Source organism: Cupressus sempervirens, chromosome 7 (assembly GCF_028749045.1).
Source record: "Cupressus sempervirens isolate cs-2001-9-10 chromosome 7, ASM2874904v1, whole genome shotgun sequence".
In the NCBI taxonomy this organism is placed as follows: domain Eukaryota; kingdom Viridiplantae; phylum Streptophyta; class Pinopsida; order Cupressales; family Cupressaceae; genus Cupressus; species Cupressus sempervirens.
This window is the reverse complement of record NC_143124.1, coordinates 329,251,930-329,270,349: the sequence shown is the minus strand read 5'-3', so window position 1 is coordinate 329,270,349 and position 18,420 is coordinate 329,251,930. Positions and strand designations below refer to the sequence as shown.

The window sequence follows — 18,420 nt, the reverse complement described above, 5'->3', positions numbered from 1 at the left end:
ATCAAGGAACTTCCTAAGCTTGAGACTTGTATTGAGTCATCTAATGTAAATATAATTCTTATTTATTGTTTACATTATTTTGGTGAAACTATGCCAATGGACACATATGTTAATCAAACTGAGCATCAAGCTCAAACCACATAAGGAGAAAATAAAAATATTAGGCAAAAGACTGAGAAAATTGATGATGGAAATACACAAATAGGAGGAGACACAACATAGAGTAAAGATGATGAGTCTCCCACATGCACAAGGATAAAAGCCTAAGAACCCCTTAATGAAAATAAAGAGCGTGGATGGACTAGTTCCCTGAGTGAACAAAAGAAACAAGACTTGACACAGTCAGGAGTTACACTACAGATTGTATTTCAATATGCATCACTATTACTAGATACTATAGGAAAAGAAGAGAAAAAAGATGAGGAGAAAGAGAAATATGATGCTACACAACAGACATATCTAGAGAAAAAAGGCTCATTTTCCAACTAAGCACAAGCGTTATTAGTCCTAAGGGAAAGAAGATGAAGAAGAAGAAAACCACTATTACACCTAGGTCCAATCCAGTTACATTGAATGAAGAGATTATTATACCTTATTGGAACCCAAATACTTTGGACTCAGATACTCTTTCTTTATTTGAGAAATACGTAGTAGGAAGGCTAAGAAAGATAGGATGAAGAAAGAGTTAAAGCATAAACAAGTATTATTGGCTATCAAAGACATATTGTCAAATGTTGTTTCTGATATTACACTTGATGAAAAGACTCCTATTCTAGAGCAATTGGTACAAATAGTGGAGGAGATAAATGAACCTAATGAGAACGCTCAAGATATGCTAGTGGAAAGATTTTAAAGGAAATTTGACAACATGGTTCTTGAACAAGTTTTATAATCCATTGCAATACAACAAGTGGAACTACCCACTTTAGTTACCAAGTTGGATACAATCGTGCAAAATGTTATTACATCATTTAAGAAGTTGAATGATGTTCCCCAACTTACACAAGACATCAAGAAAAATTTGAAAAAAGTTGGTAAAGAAATGAAGACAAGTACAGACACACTTATTGTTGATCCAGTTCATAATTAAATCATTATGCAAAGGTACAATTCCTTGCTAGAGTTCAGCATGGTTTATTACATGAAGAGGCTAAGACAAGAGTAGAAGTGAATGAAATGCAAGAATTGGTGCTACCTCATCTTGAGGTAATGGATATTTGGATGGCTAAAGATCTTATTGTTGCACCTAGCCCATCTATTGTAGATCATATGGTTGATCTAGCAGCCAAACTGAAGGTGGAAGTACAAACATTGAAGATATTGAAATCTAATTGGGATGCCACCTTAACAATTATGATGAAGAGTCACCAAGTTTTCCTAGATCAATTAGGAATCAAACTAAGTAAATACTAAATTTGTTGAAGCTTTTTGGCATAAGTTTCAAAAAAGGGGGAGATATTATATGTTTCATAAAAAAGGATACAGATTGTACTCCTTTTAACCTTGCTTAGTGTGGTTTCGGTCTCCTTTTCTCTTCTCCTCTTCCATTTCACTCTTCTTCATCATCTCTTGCTTCCTGACATGGTCTTCTAGGTACCATCTTGATACTCGTTTGACCACATCTCCTATTATGTCCATTATCTTCCTATTTCATCTGTACCACATTTTGGAGCTTATGGTAGCACCTAGGATCTATCCTCCTAGACCAAGTTGATTGAGGTCGACCTAGTTTGGACTAGGTCAACCCAGGTCAACCTAGTTTGGACTAGGTCAACCCAGGTCAACCTAGTTCTCCCTAGTTAACATAGTCCTAAACTAGGTCGACCTAGTCCTCGACAGTTCTAGAGCTCAAGGCTCGAAAGGCCTTAGGGGTTTAATTGGTTTGTGACTGTTACCCAGTCGGCCTTAGTTGTTTTCTCACTTGAAAACTAGTATAAAGGAGACTTAGGGAGCTTCATTTTCACATGATCTCATGCTCAAGTTATGTTCTCTTAGAAAGAAAAGCATTCAAGGAATTCTTCTTCAAGAAAACATCTTCAAGAATTCAAGTCCAAGCATCTCCTTCTTGCATCAAGCTTCTTCCTTCAAGGTGGTAGTGGAGTTTGGCTCTAAGGAGAAGATCCACCATTCCTATTCATTCAAGCTCTTCTATTATTCATCCATGGCATGCTACATACATTTCCATACATGAAGTTTTGGCTTCTTTGATTTCTTTGAGTCAAGGCTATTACACTTACATACTTGATCAAATATCAAAGATGAATGCATCTACAAAGGTAATTGTATCTTTCACTTGATATTATTCATATTTACTACATGCAAGCATTTCATTTACATTTATATTTCTCAATTATAGTTAATTCCTTAACCTAGGGCTTGGGCAAGCCCCCATCAAACCCCAACCCCCAAACCTTTATTTTCTATGTTGATTTGCAACTTGGGAGCAAAAAGGATTACAGATCTAGAACCTATAGTTCACAAGCTTTCTAGACTCGCCAGTTTCAAAGTCATGAACTATGTCAACTTGGTTGTAGGACCTCTTTCCAAGTCAATCTAGTCCTTCATTCTCAAATTTTGGGGAGATTTATGGGTTTTGTTCCTTTCGTCATTTTATTCTAAGATTCGTAGTCAGAAGTTCATAAATAGTTCAGATATGTGATTTCTTGAGCGAAAAACACATCTTCCTCTACACATTTCAAGATGAGTCTTTCATATTTGATTTCCTTTCATATCTTTACAATAGATTTGCGTCTTAATTAGGCTAATTGTATTCACATAACATCTAGATAATTTACATTTCCTAAGCAATTAGTTCAATTTCACATTCATATTATCTTATTAAGGGCCCAAGAGAGTGTATTTTTTTGTATTGCATTCATCTTTACAACCCAGATTTAGTATTAACACTACTTTTCCTTTAGTCCTAGCTAATCCAATTTAGATCATAAGTGGAATCATACTTAGAAATTCCCCTCTTTCCCTCACACACATATTTGAATGGCTTAATGTCCCCGTAAAGTGGAAGTCTACATCTTAATTAAAGTGCTTCCATTTTACCACTACACACCAATGTATATTGATCGTAGGGGTAGATGTTATCAGTATGTATGTACTATGAGTATGCTTAAGAAGTTATAAGAATTGTATATACAAAATGAGTTTTGACAAAAATGATTTTTCTCTAGGGTTTCAATCTCAAATTTGACAACCAACTTGCATATTTGAAGTTTTCAATCAGTATTGCAGGTTCCAGCATGCCATTAATGGACTTAGAAAGTTGATTCAGAATTTGCATGTCATATTTTGGTTGCTGGGGTCATTTCTTGATTTTTGGAGCCATTTTTTACTGTTAAAGGCGTCTGATTTACACTAGAGCAACATTTTCTGTATATCAGCAAGGAAAACGCTTTCTAGGTTTTGTTCGCAGCCCCAAAAAACCATCTGGGTATCTTTCAATTTTTGCATGCAAGCTTTATATTTTGCAGAATCGACCGTGCAAATCTATAGCCATACCCCTCTCCATTGGCAGTCGCAGATTTGAACGCAGTTTTCAAATGTCTCGTTCTTGCTTATATGGACTCCAATTTTGATGATTCTTGTTATGAATTTGGCTATTTTTTTATGCTCTATCCACTAGTGGAGTTGTTTTTTGACTTTCATGCATGAATTCTTCACAAATTGCAGATTCTCAACCGTGGCTGTGCACAGTTCTCGTTTTGGAAACTTCGGAAGATCATAACTTTCTCATACGACCTCATATCAAGGTGATTCTTTCTTTGAAAGTGCATATTTTTTGAGTAGATCACATTGGTGCTATTTGTTTCCTTGATTATTGTGCCCAAGTTTCACTTCTAGCATATGCTCTTCATGAGGGTTTGTAATGCATTGAAATCAAGACCACTAAGTATTTCTTTCTAGTGGTAGTTGTAAATGCACTAAAATAAAGTGCCAAATCATATTTCTTTGGGGGGGTTCTTTGATTGAGTAAAGAGGGGGGGCATTGTCGTGGCTGGGTTCTCTTCTTTCTAGCATTTCTTCTTTGCATTTCTTCATCATGGATTAAACAAATATGCCCATCCTAACTCCATACAATTACTTTGAGTGGAAATCACGCATGACAATTCACTTAAGGAAAGCTGGATTAAATAGGATAACTATGGGACTTGAAACTGAACCTGCTAAAGATGAAGATAAGCCTAAGTGGTTTAACAAATGTGATGAGGCATTTGGAACATTGTGTTTGTCTATTTCTCCTGACTTGCTATTTCACATTGAGTCTTTGGATACACCAAATGAAGTATGGACAAAGCTAGAAACACTATTTGGCACACAAGATTCAATGAGGGGTCATATGTTGGAAAATGAATTAATTAGTTTGAGTCCAGGCAATTTCAACACAATCCAAGATTTCTTCACCAAATTGAAATCACTAAGGCTGCAGTTAAAACAATGTGGAATTGAAAAGAAAGATGAACAACTGATTCTTAGTATTCTCTCTAAGCTAAGTTCAGAATATTCTATGTTTGTCTCTACCTTCTATGCTACTAAGGGTGCACTTGGTACTCAATTCACCATGCCATCTTTAGATGATTTTGCTGTCAATCTCACTCGAGAACAGGACAAGCTAATCCAGATGGGCATTCTTAAGTCCTCTAAGTCACATGCCTTGGCTGCCAACCAAGGCACAAAAGAACAACAAGGACAAAGTAGTAACAACAATAGTAAGGACAAGAAACAAAAGAATAGCAAGAAGAAGAAGGATCAGATGCTGGTTTCTTCAAAAGCAACTATTGATACACCATCTTTCAAGGGTGATAAGCCTAAGAAAGAAAAGGTCAAATGTGCCTATTGTAAAAGACCTAGTCATGATGAACATAAATGTTTGCAGAAACAACTTGATCACTTAACATACATTCTTGAGAAGAATAATATCAGTGTTCCTAAGTCTATCAAACAAAGTTCTAATGAAGGGTCTAACAAAGAAAAAGAAAATAGCAAGGGGAAAGGAAAGGGCAAGGCCCTTTTTGCAGTTGCTTCCTCACCATCCACTTGGGTTCTTGATTCGGGTGCTTCACACCACATGGCTTCATCTAAGGAAGAACTTACATCCTTGGAGCCATGTACTATGCCTTCTATTTTGATGGGTGATAACACTCTTGTTGAGGTGTGTGGGAGAGGGTCTATTGATGTGGGGGATGGCACATTCCATGATGTTCCTTATGTACCCTCATTGTCAACTAATCTCCTATCGGTACACCAGATCACTCACACAGGTTTAGGCAAGCGGGTTGAGTTCACTCCTGATTCAGTGGAGATACGTGAGTTGCACAATGATTCTACAATTGCAGTTGGGAGAGCAGATCATCAGTCACGACTCTATATGTTTTCTCACTTTGTTCCTGATCCTCCTTTGACTGTTTCACTCACTCACTCTAATGATGTGAGCAGATTATGGCATGAGCGGTTTGGCCATCTTAACTTCCACTACTTGCATCAGCTTAACCAACAGAGCATGGTCACAGGGTTGCCTTCTACTTTGACATTGGAGTCACTTGGAATACATGATAGATCTTCTAATGGGTCAGATTCACTTGAGCAGTCTTCTACCTCCACTTCTGATGTAGAGAGTGATTCAGAGGACTCACCTCCTTCCTCTCCTATTCATCATTTACAGGTTGATGATTCTCCTCTAGATTCTCCATCTTCTGGTCCACTTTGGGCTAGACAGACCTTGCAGTTTGCAGGTGATTGGGTTGGGGATCCATCAGACACCAAGCAGACTCGTTCACAATTCCAGGATGCCCTACATATCTTCATTGCTACTGCCTCAAATCCACAGTCCTTTCATGAGGCTTTTGGTATTTTTGAGTGGGATACAACTATGCAGGAAGAGTATAGTTCCTTGATGAGGAACCACACTTGGGATCTTGTCCCTTTTTCTAAGGGAAGAAAAATTGTTCGATGTAAGTGGATCTACCGAACAAAATTTGCAAGCTTTGTTGGAGGTGCGGGATGCTACATCTTTTGGGGGGGCCTCTTCCTCTCACTTGGAGTCCCAATTTTCTTTGGGGAGTCTCTTTTCTCTCTCTTTTGGGGGAATTTTATGTACATGGGTACCTCATCAGGCTTGACTTGTCGGGACCCATTTCTACATCCACCCAAGCTTCGCTTATGGGGGGGTGTTAGTGTAGTTTTTTATTTTTCCTATTTTGCTAGATTTTTCCTACACTTTTAATAATCTCGCTTAGGTTAATAAAGCATGTCTTATTAGGTGAATGGTTGTGAAGTGTCACCTTCCTACATGTGAGCATCCATTAGCTATCTGTGGAAGATACTTTGCTATCTTTAGTCCAATAGATGGTTGCTCCTCATTGGTTGGTGTTGCCACCTCCTCCCTCTTCCTAGCCTATATAAGCATGCTACCTAGCTTGTATTTGCATCTCTTGTTTTTGCATCCTCTTAATGCTATTTTGCTTCCAGCATTTGCATTACTCTCTTGGAGACTAACTCTATGATGCTATTTTGATTTTGTATCACTTGCATTCATAGTTTAGATATTTACTCTTTGCACTAGTTTTCTGGGTTATTAATCTTTTCAGATTCTAACAGATCAAGCAAAGTAAGTTGCAATTAGACAGTTTCACTGCTATTTTCTAGTCATTGTAGCAATGATTGATTTATGTTTACATGCATATTTTAAGATAGTTTAGCTACATTTATTTTCATTGCAATATTGGAGTCATTTATGTGCATGTTTACCAAGTGGATAAAACTGCAAAGGACTAATCAAATTTTAAGAGGCATACAAGTTTAAGAGTATATTGATTCACCCCCCCCCCCCCCCCCCCGCCCCCCCCGCTCTCAACATCCTGCCTTTCCTAATTAAACCCACTTTATTTTATTTTAGGAAGATTAGATCAAAAAATACACCTGCAAGTTTGACTAGGATGTTCAATGAAAAAAATCAGAAATCAAATTTGGGACCTTATGTGTATAACCAATTGTCATCAAGCTTGAGTTTATTTACCAACCTTTACAAAAACAAAAATCCCTTCAATACTCTAAATTATATTCTAGGCCAAGGAGGTAAGGAATAAATATGCCCCTTCAATACTCTAAATTATATTCTAAACAAAGGAGGCAAGGAATCTAAAACAAATGTGTAGAAGTGCAAGACATGCACATTACACCCTTAGAAGAAGAAAAAGTAGAAATGGAATGTTGAAAATTAGTTTAAAGACATGTTCAAAGGAGTCTTTTACTAAAAAGAAATAAAAAATAACCACATAGTAAAAAGTTATTTATTTTGCAAATGTAAATTTTTTATGCATTTAATTTGAGAAATAATTTTTACAATCTAATTGTTTATGTTTTAAACATCTAAATTAATTTGTTTTGATTAGGTAAAAATAGATTTTGAAAGGACGCAAAACCTTGTACAAAGGGACAAGAAAGAAATAACAATGAAAGTCTTAAACAACTATGGAAAACCACCCGACTAACTAGAGGGACACACTAATGTTCCCAACACAAGGGCAAACAACCCAAGTAACACAAAGACCATCAAGATTTACATTTTGGTCATTTCTTTTGTGAGCGTAAGGCCATATCAAACGAGGGCTTGGAGGACTATCCTTTTTTCCCTTTAATTGCAGTCCAACCATCCTCCACCTTTCCCTCCACTTTCTGCCAATCCCTGCTAACCCCCAGACACCCCCCAACCGAAGAGCCAACAACAGTGGTCTAGATAGAATCAATAGCAGAAGGGACAGGAATCAAATTCTGACTCAAAGTAGGCAAAGAGTCAGGAACCACAGAGTCAGTAGGAGGCGAAACATCAACAACACTTTGAGACAAAATCGTAGAAGGGCCACCATGCACAGCATCTGTGACATCAACAAAATCCTCATCCAAAGTGAGATGATTATGTGATGAACTATCTAGCCCATCCCCAACCGAAACAACTTTCTAAACTGTATAATGATCATCTGAAACCCCCACCCACCAAGAAGGTGAATTCTTCAATTGAACCTTATCAGAAGAGCAACGAGCAGCAAGATGACCAGTATGATGACACTTCCTATATCTAAAGGGAATACCTCCATAATCGAGAAGTTGGATCCAAGAATCCCTTGAATAAGCAAGCTTAATCATAGTAGGGAGCCCTTTAGATATATCCATCTCCATGAGGATGCGGGCATACGTTGTCCTAAAAACATTGGAGGAAACCAAATCAACCATTAAGAAATCCCCAAGGCCTTCCCCCACAGCCTCCAAGACTGAGTCATGCCATAGATGAAGGGGAAGATTTGGCAATCGCACCCAAAGAGGAATCTTATCAAAGGACTCTTTAGTCGGGTTGAAATCCGGATGCCAAGGTTTGGCCATCAGGGGGAATCGATCCTCCCAAGAGAAACCATGACACAAGACAAAAACCCTATCCTCAGCATTAGCAAATTTCACAATAAAAAAACCCCTAGCCACAGGGTAGATTTGAACTAAATCTGAAATGATTGGTTCCCAAAAATTGGAAATCCAAGCATGCAGATCCACAAGAGAGGGCCAAAAACCCTAAAACGAAAGATAGCAGCAGTAGCAGAGAAATCATCAGCAAATGTATTAATCTCCTCATCAATGTTAGATTCAAGGTGAAGCAAGAGCGGCTTACTAACAGGAATAGACACAGCCACACGACTAGCCACAACTAGACAAGGCCCCTTCCTCAAAGCCGGAGCAATACCAGCTTCAAAAGCCACCACATCTGCATAGGAGATAGCAGAGCGACCACCAACCACATGAGGAGAGGTGCCCACAACAGTCGCACCAGAACCATTGGGAATCACTGCAAGAAGGGGGCCAGAAACCCTGACCGAGGATGCAAGGAGCCTAGCCGTAGGAAGAGCAACCACTGCACCACAACTCTCCCACACACCATTGCATGCAGGAGCTGAAGCAACATGGGCAGGAAGCGTCACGAGAGACATTGTAGGTAACCTAGTACAATACATTCGTTGTCACATCTAAATTAATTTGTTTCTTTGCATTACTTTTGTAATTTTAGGTCACTCTCATATAATTATAATATTAATCAAATTATCATGAAAATCATATAAATTTCAATCAATATCATCTAAATTTTGTTTCTATACCTACATTGATATCTTGTTAAACAAATGCCTATATTTCCTTCTTTATCAAGGCCAAGCCATTGAACTCCCATACAAGGTGGAATTTGTTTGGGGGTTAGTAGCTTTAACTATGATAATTTTTTCATATGCTTTCAATTTTTCGAAATGCTTATTCCTTACTTTTGAATGTCTTTTTGCAAAGTTGTACATACAATTCTTCACTATTATTGAAGTTACTCATGTGCCAACAATTTCCATCTATTGAAGGAATATATTATATTAAAGAAGATGATGCAAAAAAAAATTGGCCTACATAATAATAATATTTAGTTACTCCTAATTTCAATTTTTTAGTTATTTGGGTTGAAGTTTCAAACCCCCCATAAATTTCAAATCCTCAACATTAAAGATGTCCACCAAGTTTTCACCGCAATTCTCAATCACATCTGCATAGGAGATAGCAAAGCGACCACCAACCACATGAGGAGAGGTGCCCACAACAGTCACACCAGAACCATTGGGAATCACTGCAAGAAGGGGGCCAGAAACCCTAACCAAGGATGCAAGGAGCCTAGCCGTAGGAAGAGCAACCACTGCACCACAACTCTCCCACACACCATTGCATGCAGGAGCTGAAGCAACATGGGCAGGAAGCGTCACGAGAGACATTGTAGGTAACCTAGTACAATACATTCGTTGTCACATCTAAATTAATTTGTTTCTTTGCATTACTTTTGTAATTTTAGGTCACTCTCATATAATTATAATATTAATCAAATTATCGTGAAAATCATATAAATTTCAATCAATATCATCTAAATTTTGTTTCTATACCTACATTGATATCTTGTTAAACAAATGCCTATATTTCCTTCTTCATCAAGGCCAAGCCATTGAACTCCCATACAAGGTGGAATTTGTTTGGGGGTTAGTAGCTTTAACTATGATAATTTTTTCATATGCTTTCAATTTTTCGAAATGCTTATTCCTTACTTTTGAATGTCTTTTTGCAAAGTTGTACATACAATTCTTCACTATTATTGAAGTTACTCATGTGCCAACAATTTCCATCTATTGAAGGAATATATTATATTAAAGAAGATGATGCAAAAAAAAATTGGCCTACATAATAATAATATTTAGTTACTCCTAATTTCAATTTTTTAGTTATTTGGGTTGAAGTTTCAAACCCCCCATAAATTTCAAATCCTCAACATTAAAGATGTCCACCAAGTTTTCACCGCAATTCTCAATCACATCTGCATAGGAGATAGCAAAGCGACCACCAACCACATGAGGAGAGGTGCCCACAACAGTCGCACCAGAACCATTGGGAATCACTGCAAGAAGGGGGCCAAAAACCCTGACCGAGGATGCAAGGAGCCTAGCCGTAGGAAGAGCAACCACTGCACCACAACTCTCCCACACACCATTGCATGCAGGAGCTGAAGCAACATGGGCAGGAAGCGTCACGAGAGACATTGTAGGTAACCTAGTACAATACATTCGTTGTCACATCTAAATTAATTTGTTTCTTTGCATTACTTTTGTAATTTTAGGTCACTCTCATATAATTATAATATTAATCAAATTATCGTGAAAATCATATAAATTTCAATCAATATCATCTAAATTTTGTTTCTATACCTACATTGATATCTTGTTAAACAAATGCCTATATTTCCTTCTTCATCAAGGCCAAGCCATTGAACTCCCATACAAGGTGGAATTTGTTTGGGGGTTAGTAGCTTTAACTATGATAATTTTTTCATATGCTTTCAATTTTTCGAAATGCTTATTCCTTACTTTTGAATGTCTTTTTGCAAAGTTGTACATACAATTCTTCACTATTATTGAAGTTACTCATGTGCCAACAATTTCCATCTATTGAAGGAATATATTATATTAAAGAAGATGATGCAAAAAAAAATTGGCCTACATAATAATAATATTTAGTTACTCCTAATTTCAATTTTTTAGTTATTTGGGTTGAAGTTTCAAACCCCCCATAAATTTCAAATCCTCAACATTAAAGATGTCCACCAAGTTTTCACCGCAATTCTCAATCACATCTGCATAGGAGATAGCAAAGCGACCACCAACCACATGAGGAGAGGTGCCCACAACAGTCGCACCAGAACCATTGGGAATCACTGCAAGAAGGGGGCCAAAAACCCTGACCGAGGATGCAAGGAGCCTAGCCGTAGGAAGAGCAACCACTGCACCACAACTCTCCCACACACCATTGCATGCAGGAGCTGAAGCAACATGGGCAGGAAGCGTCACGAGAGACATTGTAGGTAACCTAGTACAATACATTCGTTGTCACATCTAAATTAATTTGTTTCTTTGCATTACTTTTGTAATTTTAGGTCACTCTCATATAATTATAATATTAATCAAATTATCGTGAAAATCATATAAATTTCAATCAATATCATCTAAATTTTGTTTCTATACCTACATTGATATCTTGTTAAACAAATGCCTATATTTCCTTCTTCATCAAGGCCAAGCCATTGAACTCCCATACAAGGTGGAATTTGTTTGGGGGTTAGTAGCTTTAACTATGATAATTTTTTCATATGCTTTCAATTTTTCGAAATGCTTATTCCTTACTTTTGAATGTCTTTTTGCAAAGTTGTACATACAATTCTTCACTATTATTGAAGTTACTCATGTGCCAACAATTTCCATCTATTGAAGGAATATATTATATTAAAGAAGATGATGCAAAAAAAAATTGGCCTACATAATAATAATATTTAGTTACTCCTAATTTCAATTTTTTAGTTATTTGGGTTGAAGTTTCAAACCCCCCATAAATTTCAAATCCTCAACATTAAAGATGTCTACCAAGTTTTCACCGCAATTCTCAATCACATAGAAAATGTCATGCAACCATCCTACAAAATACTCCAAATTACAGACGATGGTAAAGGCCTAGCAAATGATAAAGGGCCAAAAGTATCATTCTTACATCTACATAAAAATAAAAAATAAAAAGGTGAACCCAAATGCTTTAATCATAATCATAAAACTTACACTTAGATCAAGTGTAGTGTATTTTAATTTGTCTACAACAACATACATTTGAAATTTAGGCAAATAACAAAATCCCATTTAATATATCACTATACACCTCCATAATTTTTATGAGATTTTGTTTGCATGAACAAAACAACTTATAATACAAGGCCATTGTACAATTGAACAAAACAACTTATTGTTAACCAAAAGAATATATAGATTTGTACAAATAAAAAATTATTTGACATTCCTTATGCCAAAACATGTTCAAGCCATAATTGAACGAGATAATTTATTATAAGCCAAACAACCATAAATACATGTCTATAAATATATTGATATCTTATCAATTCAACTTGAGCAATGAAAAAGAATGACCACAAAGTATGCAAGAACGTCAACTCCTTGTGGTCATCAAAGGCTAACTTCATTTAGTGAATGAACCTTCTTTGGTGGGCTCATCACCAAAGAAGATATCTTCAACTTCATATAAATTTTTGTCACACAAAATTCAGCATCCAAATTAAGGGCCAACAACATTGTTCTTGAACTATCTTTCTCACCTGCAAAATAAAAATAAACAATTGTAATTCAACACTCAAAATAGTTCATGCAAGGCACAATCTCACCAAATGGCCTGCTTTAAGTACATGACTTTAAAAGATCAAAACGAATAATTACATTCTTATTAAAGGAAATTGTATCAATCACAACTTACCCTCAAAATCGACTACAAATAAGTTATGATTTAAGCATGGTTAGTAGGATGAATGTCTTTTTATTGATAGGGGAGATGGGGTCAAATATGGTATGTTATATATTTACCTATAAAATTATAATCATATGATTGTAAAGCAACTTTAAAAAATGTAAAATGTTCATGGGAAAAACAATATATAACATTGAATACATACCAACAAGAATATAGATTAAGAGTACTAATATTCTTTTATCACCATCATGATAGAAATCTTAAATTTTAATCCATTATCACTCCGATAAAAACCACAAATCAAATAAGGGAATGTTATTTACATTAGAACATGATATATTACCTAACTATTTCATATCATCTGATTCGCACTGACATGCTTTAGTTTATTTAGATCATTTATTTTTGTGTCTCGTGTCATATAATCAATACAATTGTGATGATCTTAGTTTCTCAAAGGGTTTCATCTATTTATTATAAAAGGGTTTATTCGTTGTATACTATACCAATTTGTTTACATATGATGAATTGGTGAAAGTTGCCGAGTCTATGAGGTAGAAATAAGAGTTCATATATCGTTTTGTTATTTGAATTGGTAAAAGTTGCCAAGTCCTAAGAAGAGATAGCCCAAAAAGCTCAAGGAGAGCAAACCTTTGAGTTTTAAGCAGTCAAAGAAAATGGCTGAGAGAAGTATCATGCAGAGAGAATAGCTCAAACAGTACCAAAGATAATTGTAGTGGTGAAATTAGTCAGTTTTGATCCGAGGAAATCATCCAACCTTTGTATCAATTTAAGTATAGTGATCAATGCAACTCTCTTCTGTTGCTTCCTCAACTGTGTTAACCTAGAAAAAAAAATGCACCTTTCCTGACAAATGCGCCCTAACAATTTACATCTTTAAGCCTTGTGTTTTACATTGCTCTTCTTACAATTCAATAGTTTACATGTCTTGATCTGTTCTAAACGTTCTGCTCAAAATTTAGGCGGTTTCTACTGCTGAACCTACTAGCTGCTTGCTCTAATGTTCCCCAGACAACAGGGGCTACCATTCCCCAGAATATAAAGCATACAGACTAAATAACATCTTGCTTTTAAATTTTACATACTTTTGCTTTAATAGTCCCTAAATTTGTGCAACCAACATTTCAACTCCTCAAATAGGTAACTTTACATACTCATAAAAACAACTAAATAAATAATAAAAAACAATTGGTATAGATAACTTTACATACTCATAAAAACAACTAAATAAATTATAAAAAACAATAGATATGCTCAAATGTAGTACTATAGTATACCAAATAACCACTAATGCAAAAGAATAATCTTGCTAAATGCATCAAATATACAGACAAACATCCAAGCCGTCCATAGGTTTTCCGCAGCCATGAGAGTTTTTTCATTTGCAACTGCTAGAAATAAGCAAAACAAACTAAGAATATATACAAAGTATCAGGTGTAAGTTGACATTCCAATAAAGCGGTCCCAGAAGAAATTTTCAGCGAATTGATCAATCATCACTGAAATATGAAGGTCTTTAACTTTTCGCTGTAACTATTCTGGATCATGCACCTAATCTAACACTAACATTAGATAATGTGAAAGAACAATATCATTAAAGATAATATAAGATTTGGTAAGAATCCTCCTGAATTAATCTAGGCAAGTGCTGCCAGATGCCCTGAATTAATCTAGGCAAGTGCTGCCAGATGCCCTGCACCAGCACGCAGATCTTTTTGTGGACTCTGGAATTTTAAATATCAGCATTTGGATGTTTGAAAAGGGCACCCACAAGAAAAAAATGGGGATTAACCCACTACATCGGACCATGTCCGTAGATCCAAACCAGCCAATAATTTACCAATTGTTGCACCTTCCTGGTAAAATAACTATTAATTTTACATGCACTCAATCTGTAGTTATAGGATAATTGGTATCAAACAAGATTTCGCCTGAATGCTATGGTCCAGAGACCGGTCTTAGGGAGTTGACCATTGGTAGCACTGTTGCAATTAGGACTACAACCACTTCTTGTGTTATCCACAAGAAAATTACAAATAGAATGAAAAATTTCCAAACAAGAAAATTACAAATAGAATGAAAAATTTCCAAGCTTCTATTTGGCAATTTTAAACAATTCAATTGAATATTTTACAAGTAAAATTTATTGATTCATGTCTTATTAGTAGTGATTCAAATTCAATTCTAATGAAAATGAATGGAACACTTAACACTCATTGTAGTTAGGTGTTCGGGAATGGTCACAAAATTGAAGCATTGGATCTTTTGGAGAGGCTTGAGCTGGAGTAATACTAGGATGGGTGACCTCTTGAGAAGACTAAATTCTTCACCTATATGAACATCATCTAAAAACAATGAGTGATAGTGTTCCAATTGATCTCATAAGAGATGGGTTCTTATGAACTACTCATGAAACAAGGGTCAATGAGTTTGACTTGAAAACTAGACAATTGAACCTTACAGCAATATCTCAGTTTGAATTGTTGTTGAAAATATCTCTTAGTTATCAATTGATGACTTAAAGGGTTTTATATTTAAAATGAATGGTTCATAAAGAAACACACTTGCTGAAGATTTTGCAAATGGGGTTGCAGGCTAAGTATACTTAACTTTAGAAGAAACTTTATGGTTAAGTGCACTTGAACTGTAGTATTGAGATGGATAACCTTCTAAGGTCCAATGCTTCACCTATAAGAGCATCACCTAGATGCAATAAGTGTCAAGTGTTTCATTCATTCTATTAAGAGATGAGTTCTTGTGAACTAGTGCTCATGAAACATGGATCAATAAATTTAACTCAAAACTTGATAACAATATCCGAATTTGACTTGCTGTAGAAAATGTCTATTTGTCCACTACATTTAAAGGAATATAAGTTGAAAATATCTGACTACGAAGAAATGTGGGCAGATAAGAATCAGTATGAAAGATACGTATTTCAAGTTTGATGAGGCTGCCATTGCTAGAACAGTTTAAAGTCGCGTACCAATTACCCACAATTGTTTCTAAAAATTACAAAGGTCACATTCTTCGATCCCGAATTTCAATAAAGTTTCGCTTCAAACACAAATACACAGTTTCCGAATCTTTTTGATACAGAATAAGCATGATATGAAATGATCTGATAGGTTAAATATGCCCTATTGTTTGAATGATTGAATAAGATCAACTTCAAAAGGTAGATATTTGGGTTTTCCTTGATTAGGGAGAAAGAAGAGCTGGGTATCCAAGAATCTTCTCAATTAGGATGACTCGCGGATGAACAAGAACTGACATGACAGGGGGTGTTTCGAATTTTATCGATTAAGATGACAGAAACCAAACGTCTACCTGAAAAGATGTTGGTCTTTTGGTTTTCCCAAAAGAAAAACCTATCAGACGATTTGGGCATTATCAATTGTTCCGACTAAAAGAAAATGTGAAAAACCCTCGATCTGAGACGTGAATCTTTTAAAAAACGCCTTCTCCGATTTTAGAAATGCTATAATAAAGAATCAAAAGAAAATCTCTACCCTAATAAAAACCGAGATACAGATATTGGGAAAAAGAGAAATGACCTTAAACTCTTGAGGATGGAATTGTTGGCGTCAACATCGTCATCAGGATCGTAATTTTGATCGAGGGCTTTTTTCATGTCATCTCTGCTTTGATCAAGGGTCGGCTTAAAAGCCAACTCAATGGCTGCCCACCCGAGAGCCAGCCCTGCAACGGCGAAGACAGAGGAAGTGATTGAAGACATTTTAGACCTTCCCTCTTTCGCTTTTTTCTCTTCTTGCTCCTTCTTCGTCTGCCCTTCCATTGCCACAATCTATTTTCTGTGATCTAACTCTTCAATGTGACTTGTAATGTATGTTTGCAGCTCATTATAAATATGTATCGCGGAAGAGAATTAGGAGAAGGGCATCGTGTTCAATATTCCCGGTAACGACCTACTTTTAGTGATCTCATTTAAAGTCAATTGTGAATATTTCTCAAAGTCACCTTCTATGATGCCATTGCTTCGCATTATATTGTGGGATTCTTTAGAGGGCAGGTACATCTAGATCCCCTTATCCTCTTAGACAGTTTTCAATTATCCGTTTTAAAAAGCTTTTGAAAATGATAGTATATGTACTATTAGTTGATTTTTTTTTAACTTTTTTTTTTGGTTGCTGATTGCTCATTTGTAAAAAAAAATAGTACATGTACTATTAGTCCATTACATATGTACTAATAGTTGATTTTTTTAACTTTTTTTTTATTCCTGATTGCTCAAATAAAATATCTTCTAGATTGTTCTCTTAGAAATAAGATTACCGATTTACCACCATGTAGTTTGACCTTCCAAACACGTTCCTTAATCGTTAAGTTATTTGATTCGCCACAAATTAAAGAAAAACTCCCGTTGAGGTGTACCTCACCTTTGAATTTAAAGAATCCAATAGGCTATTGACTTGTGTTTCACTTCCACATCAATCTACTAACACTCTAAGAAAAAATCATTGATAGGTGGTCGAGCACAAAATCAAGGACCGTTTGAATAAGCGAAAAAGAAATGTTGTGAGAGGTGGACTAAGAATCTTCTCAAATAAGAAGAATACAAACTCCAGATGAAAACCTTTCATCGCCACAGTCTATTTTATGTTATCTATTGAATTTCAATGTGACTTGCAGTGTAAGTCTACAGCAGATTCGAAAAGTATCATTGGAGACTAGGATTAGCGAACGAGCATTCATGTTCAATATTCTATAGATTCTGTAATCTTCTGGAAGTCAGATGTAACCTTCAGATGCTCCTATAATCTGCCTTGTCTTTAGTTTCCTTCGATTCGCAACTGTTTCAAATTATTTTGTGCGATCCTACATCTACTTTTGGTTTTCATCTTTGGGTGGTATAAAAGTTTTTTAAATGGATGAAATTGGGAATGCTTTTTTGTTACTGATCTATCATGATCACTTTTCTAAGCTAAGTAGTGTTGTACAAAAATATGAAGTTTTTAAGAGTTATATTTTTAATAATGTAGTTTATATTAAAACATGATATTTGATATTTTTAAAGATTTTTAATATTATATTTTACAAATTAATTTGTTTCATTCAATTAAAAATATTATATATATTTATATTATACAATCTTTTAAGAAATATATATATATATATATATATATATATATTATAAACTACAATAAATTTATCAAATGAAAATTGAATTTATACTAAAACTAAAGACAATTACTAAGCTATTAAATGGCACTTGTTGAAACATAAGTTTTTAGATCCTCGGAAATTTCTATCTACTCTTCTTACTTATAAAGGTTTGTATATCTGCAAAATTAATGAAGTATATAGTGTTATTCAACTTTTAAAAAATTGATAGGCATTTCTTGTAGAAATAGTTATCAAATAGTAAATGGTTGTTTACTAATTTTTAAACTTTTATATTTTAATATAAAATTTGATAAGGCATTTGTTACATAGTAATCACTAATGTAAGACTGCCCTGGAGAAAAATAGAGATATGTTCAAGAATAAAAGTTAAATTTATTATAC

The 18,420-nt window shown here is 35.3% G+C and overlaps 1 protein-coding gene across 1 annotated transcript; it reads right to left on the bottom strand.

Moving 5' to 3' along the window:
* Positions 1–12,433: 12,433 nt before the first annotated feature.
* LOC149546763 (outer envelope membrane protein 7-like) lies at positions 12,434–16,876 on the bottom strand. Its single transcript, XM_089791346.1, has 2 exons — positions 16,449–16,876; positions 12,434–12,721 (listed from the first exon to the last, which is right to left on the bottom strand). The coding sequence occupies exons 1-2, from the start codon at positions 16,688–16,690 to the stop codon at positions 12,718–12,720; spliced, it is 246 nt and encodes an 81-aa protein (XP_089647472.1). The 5' UTR covers positions 16,691–16,876; the 3' UTR covers positions 12,434–12,717.
* Positions 16,877–18,420: the final 1,544 nt, after the last annotated feature.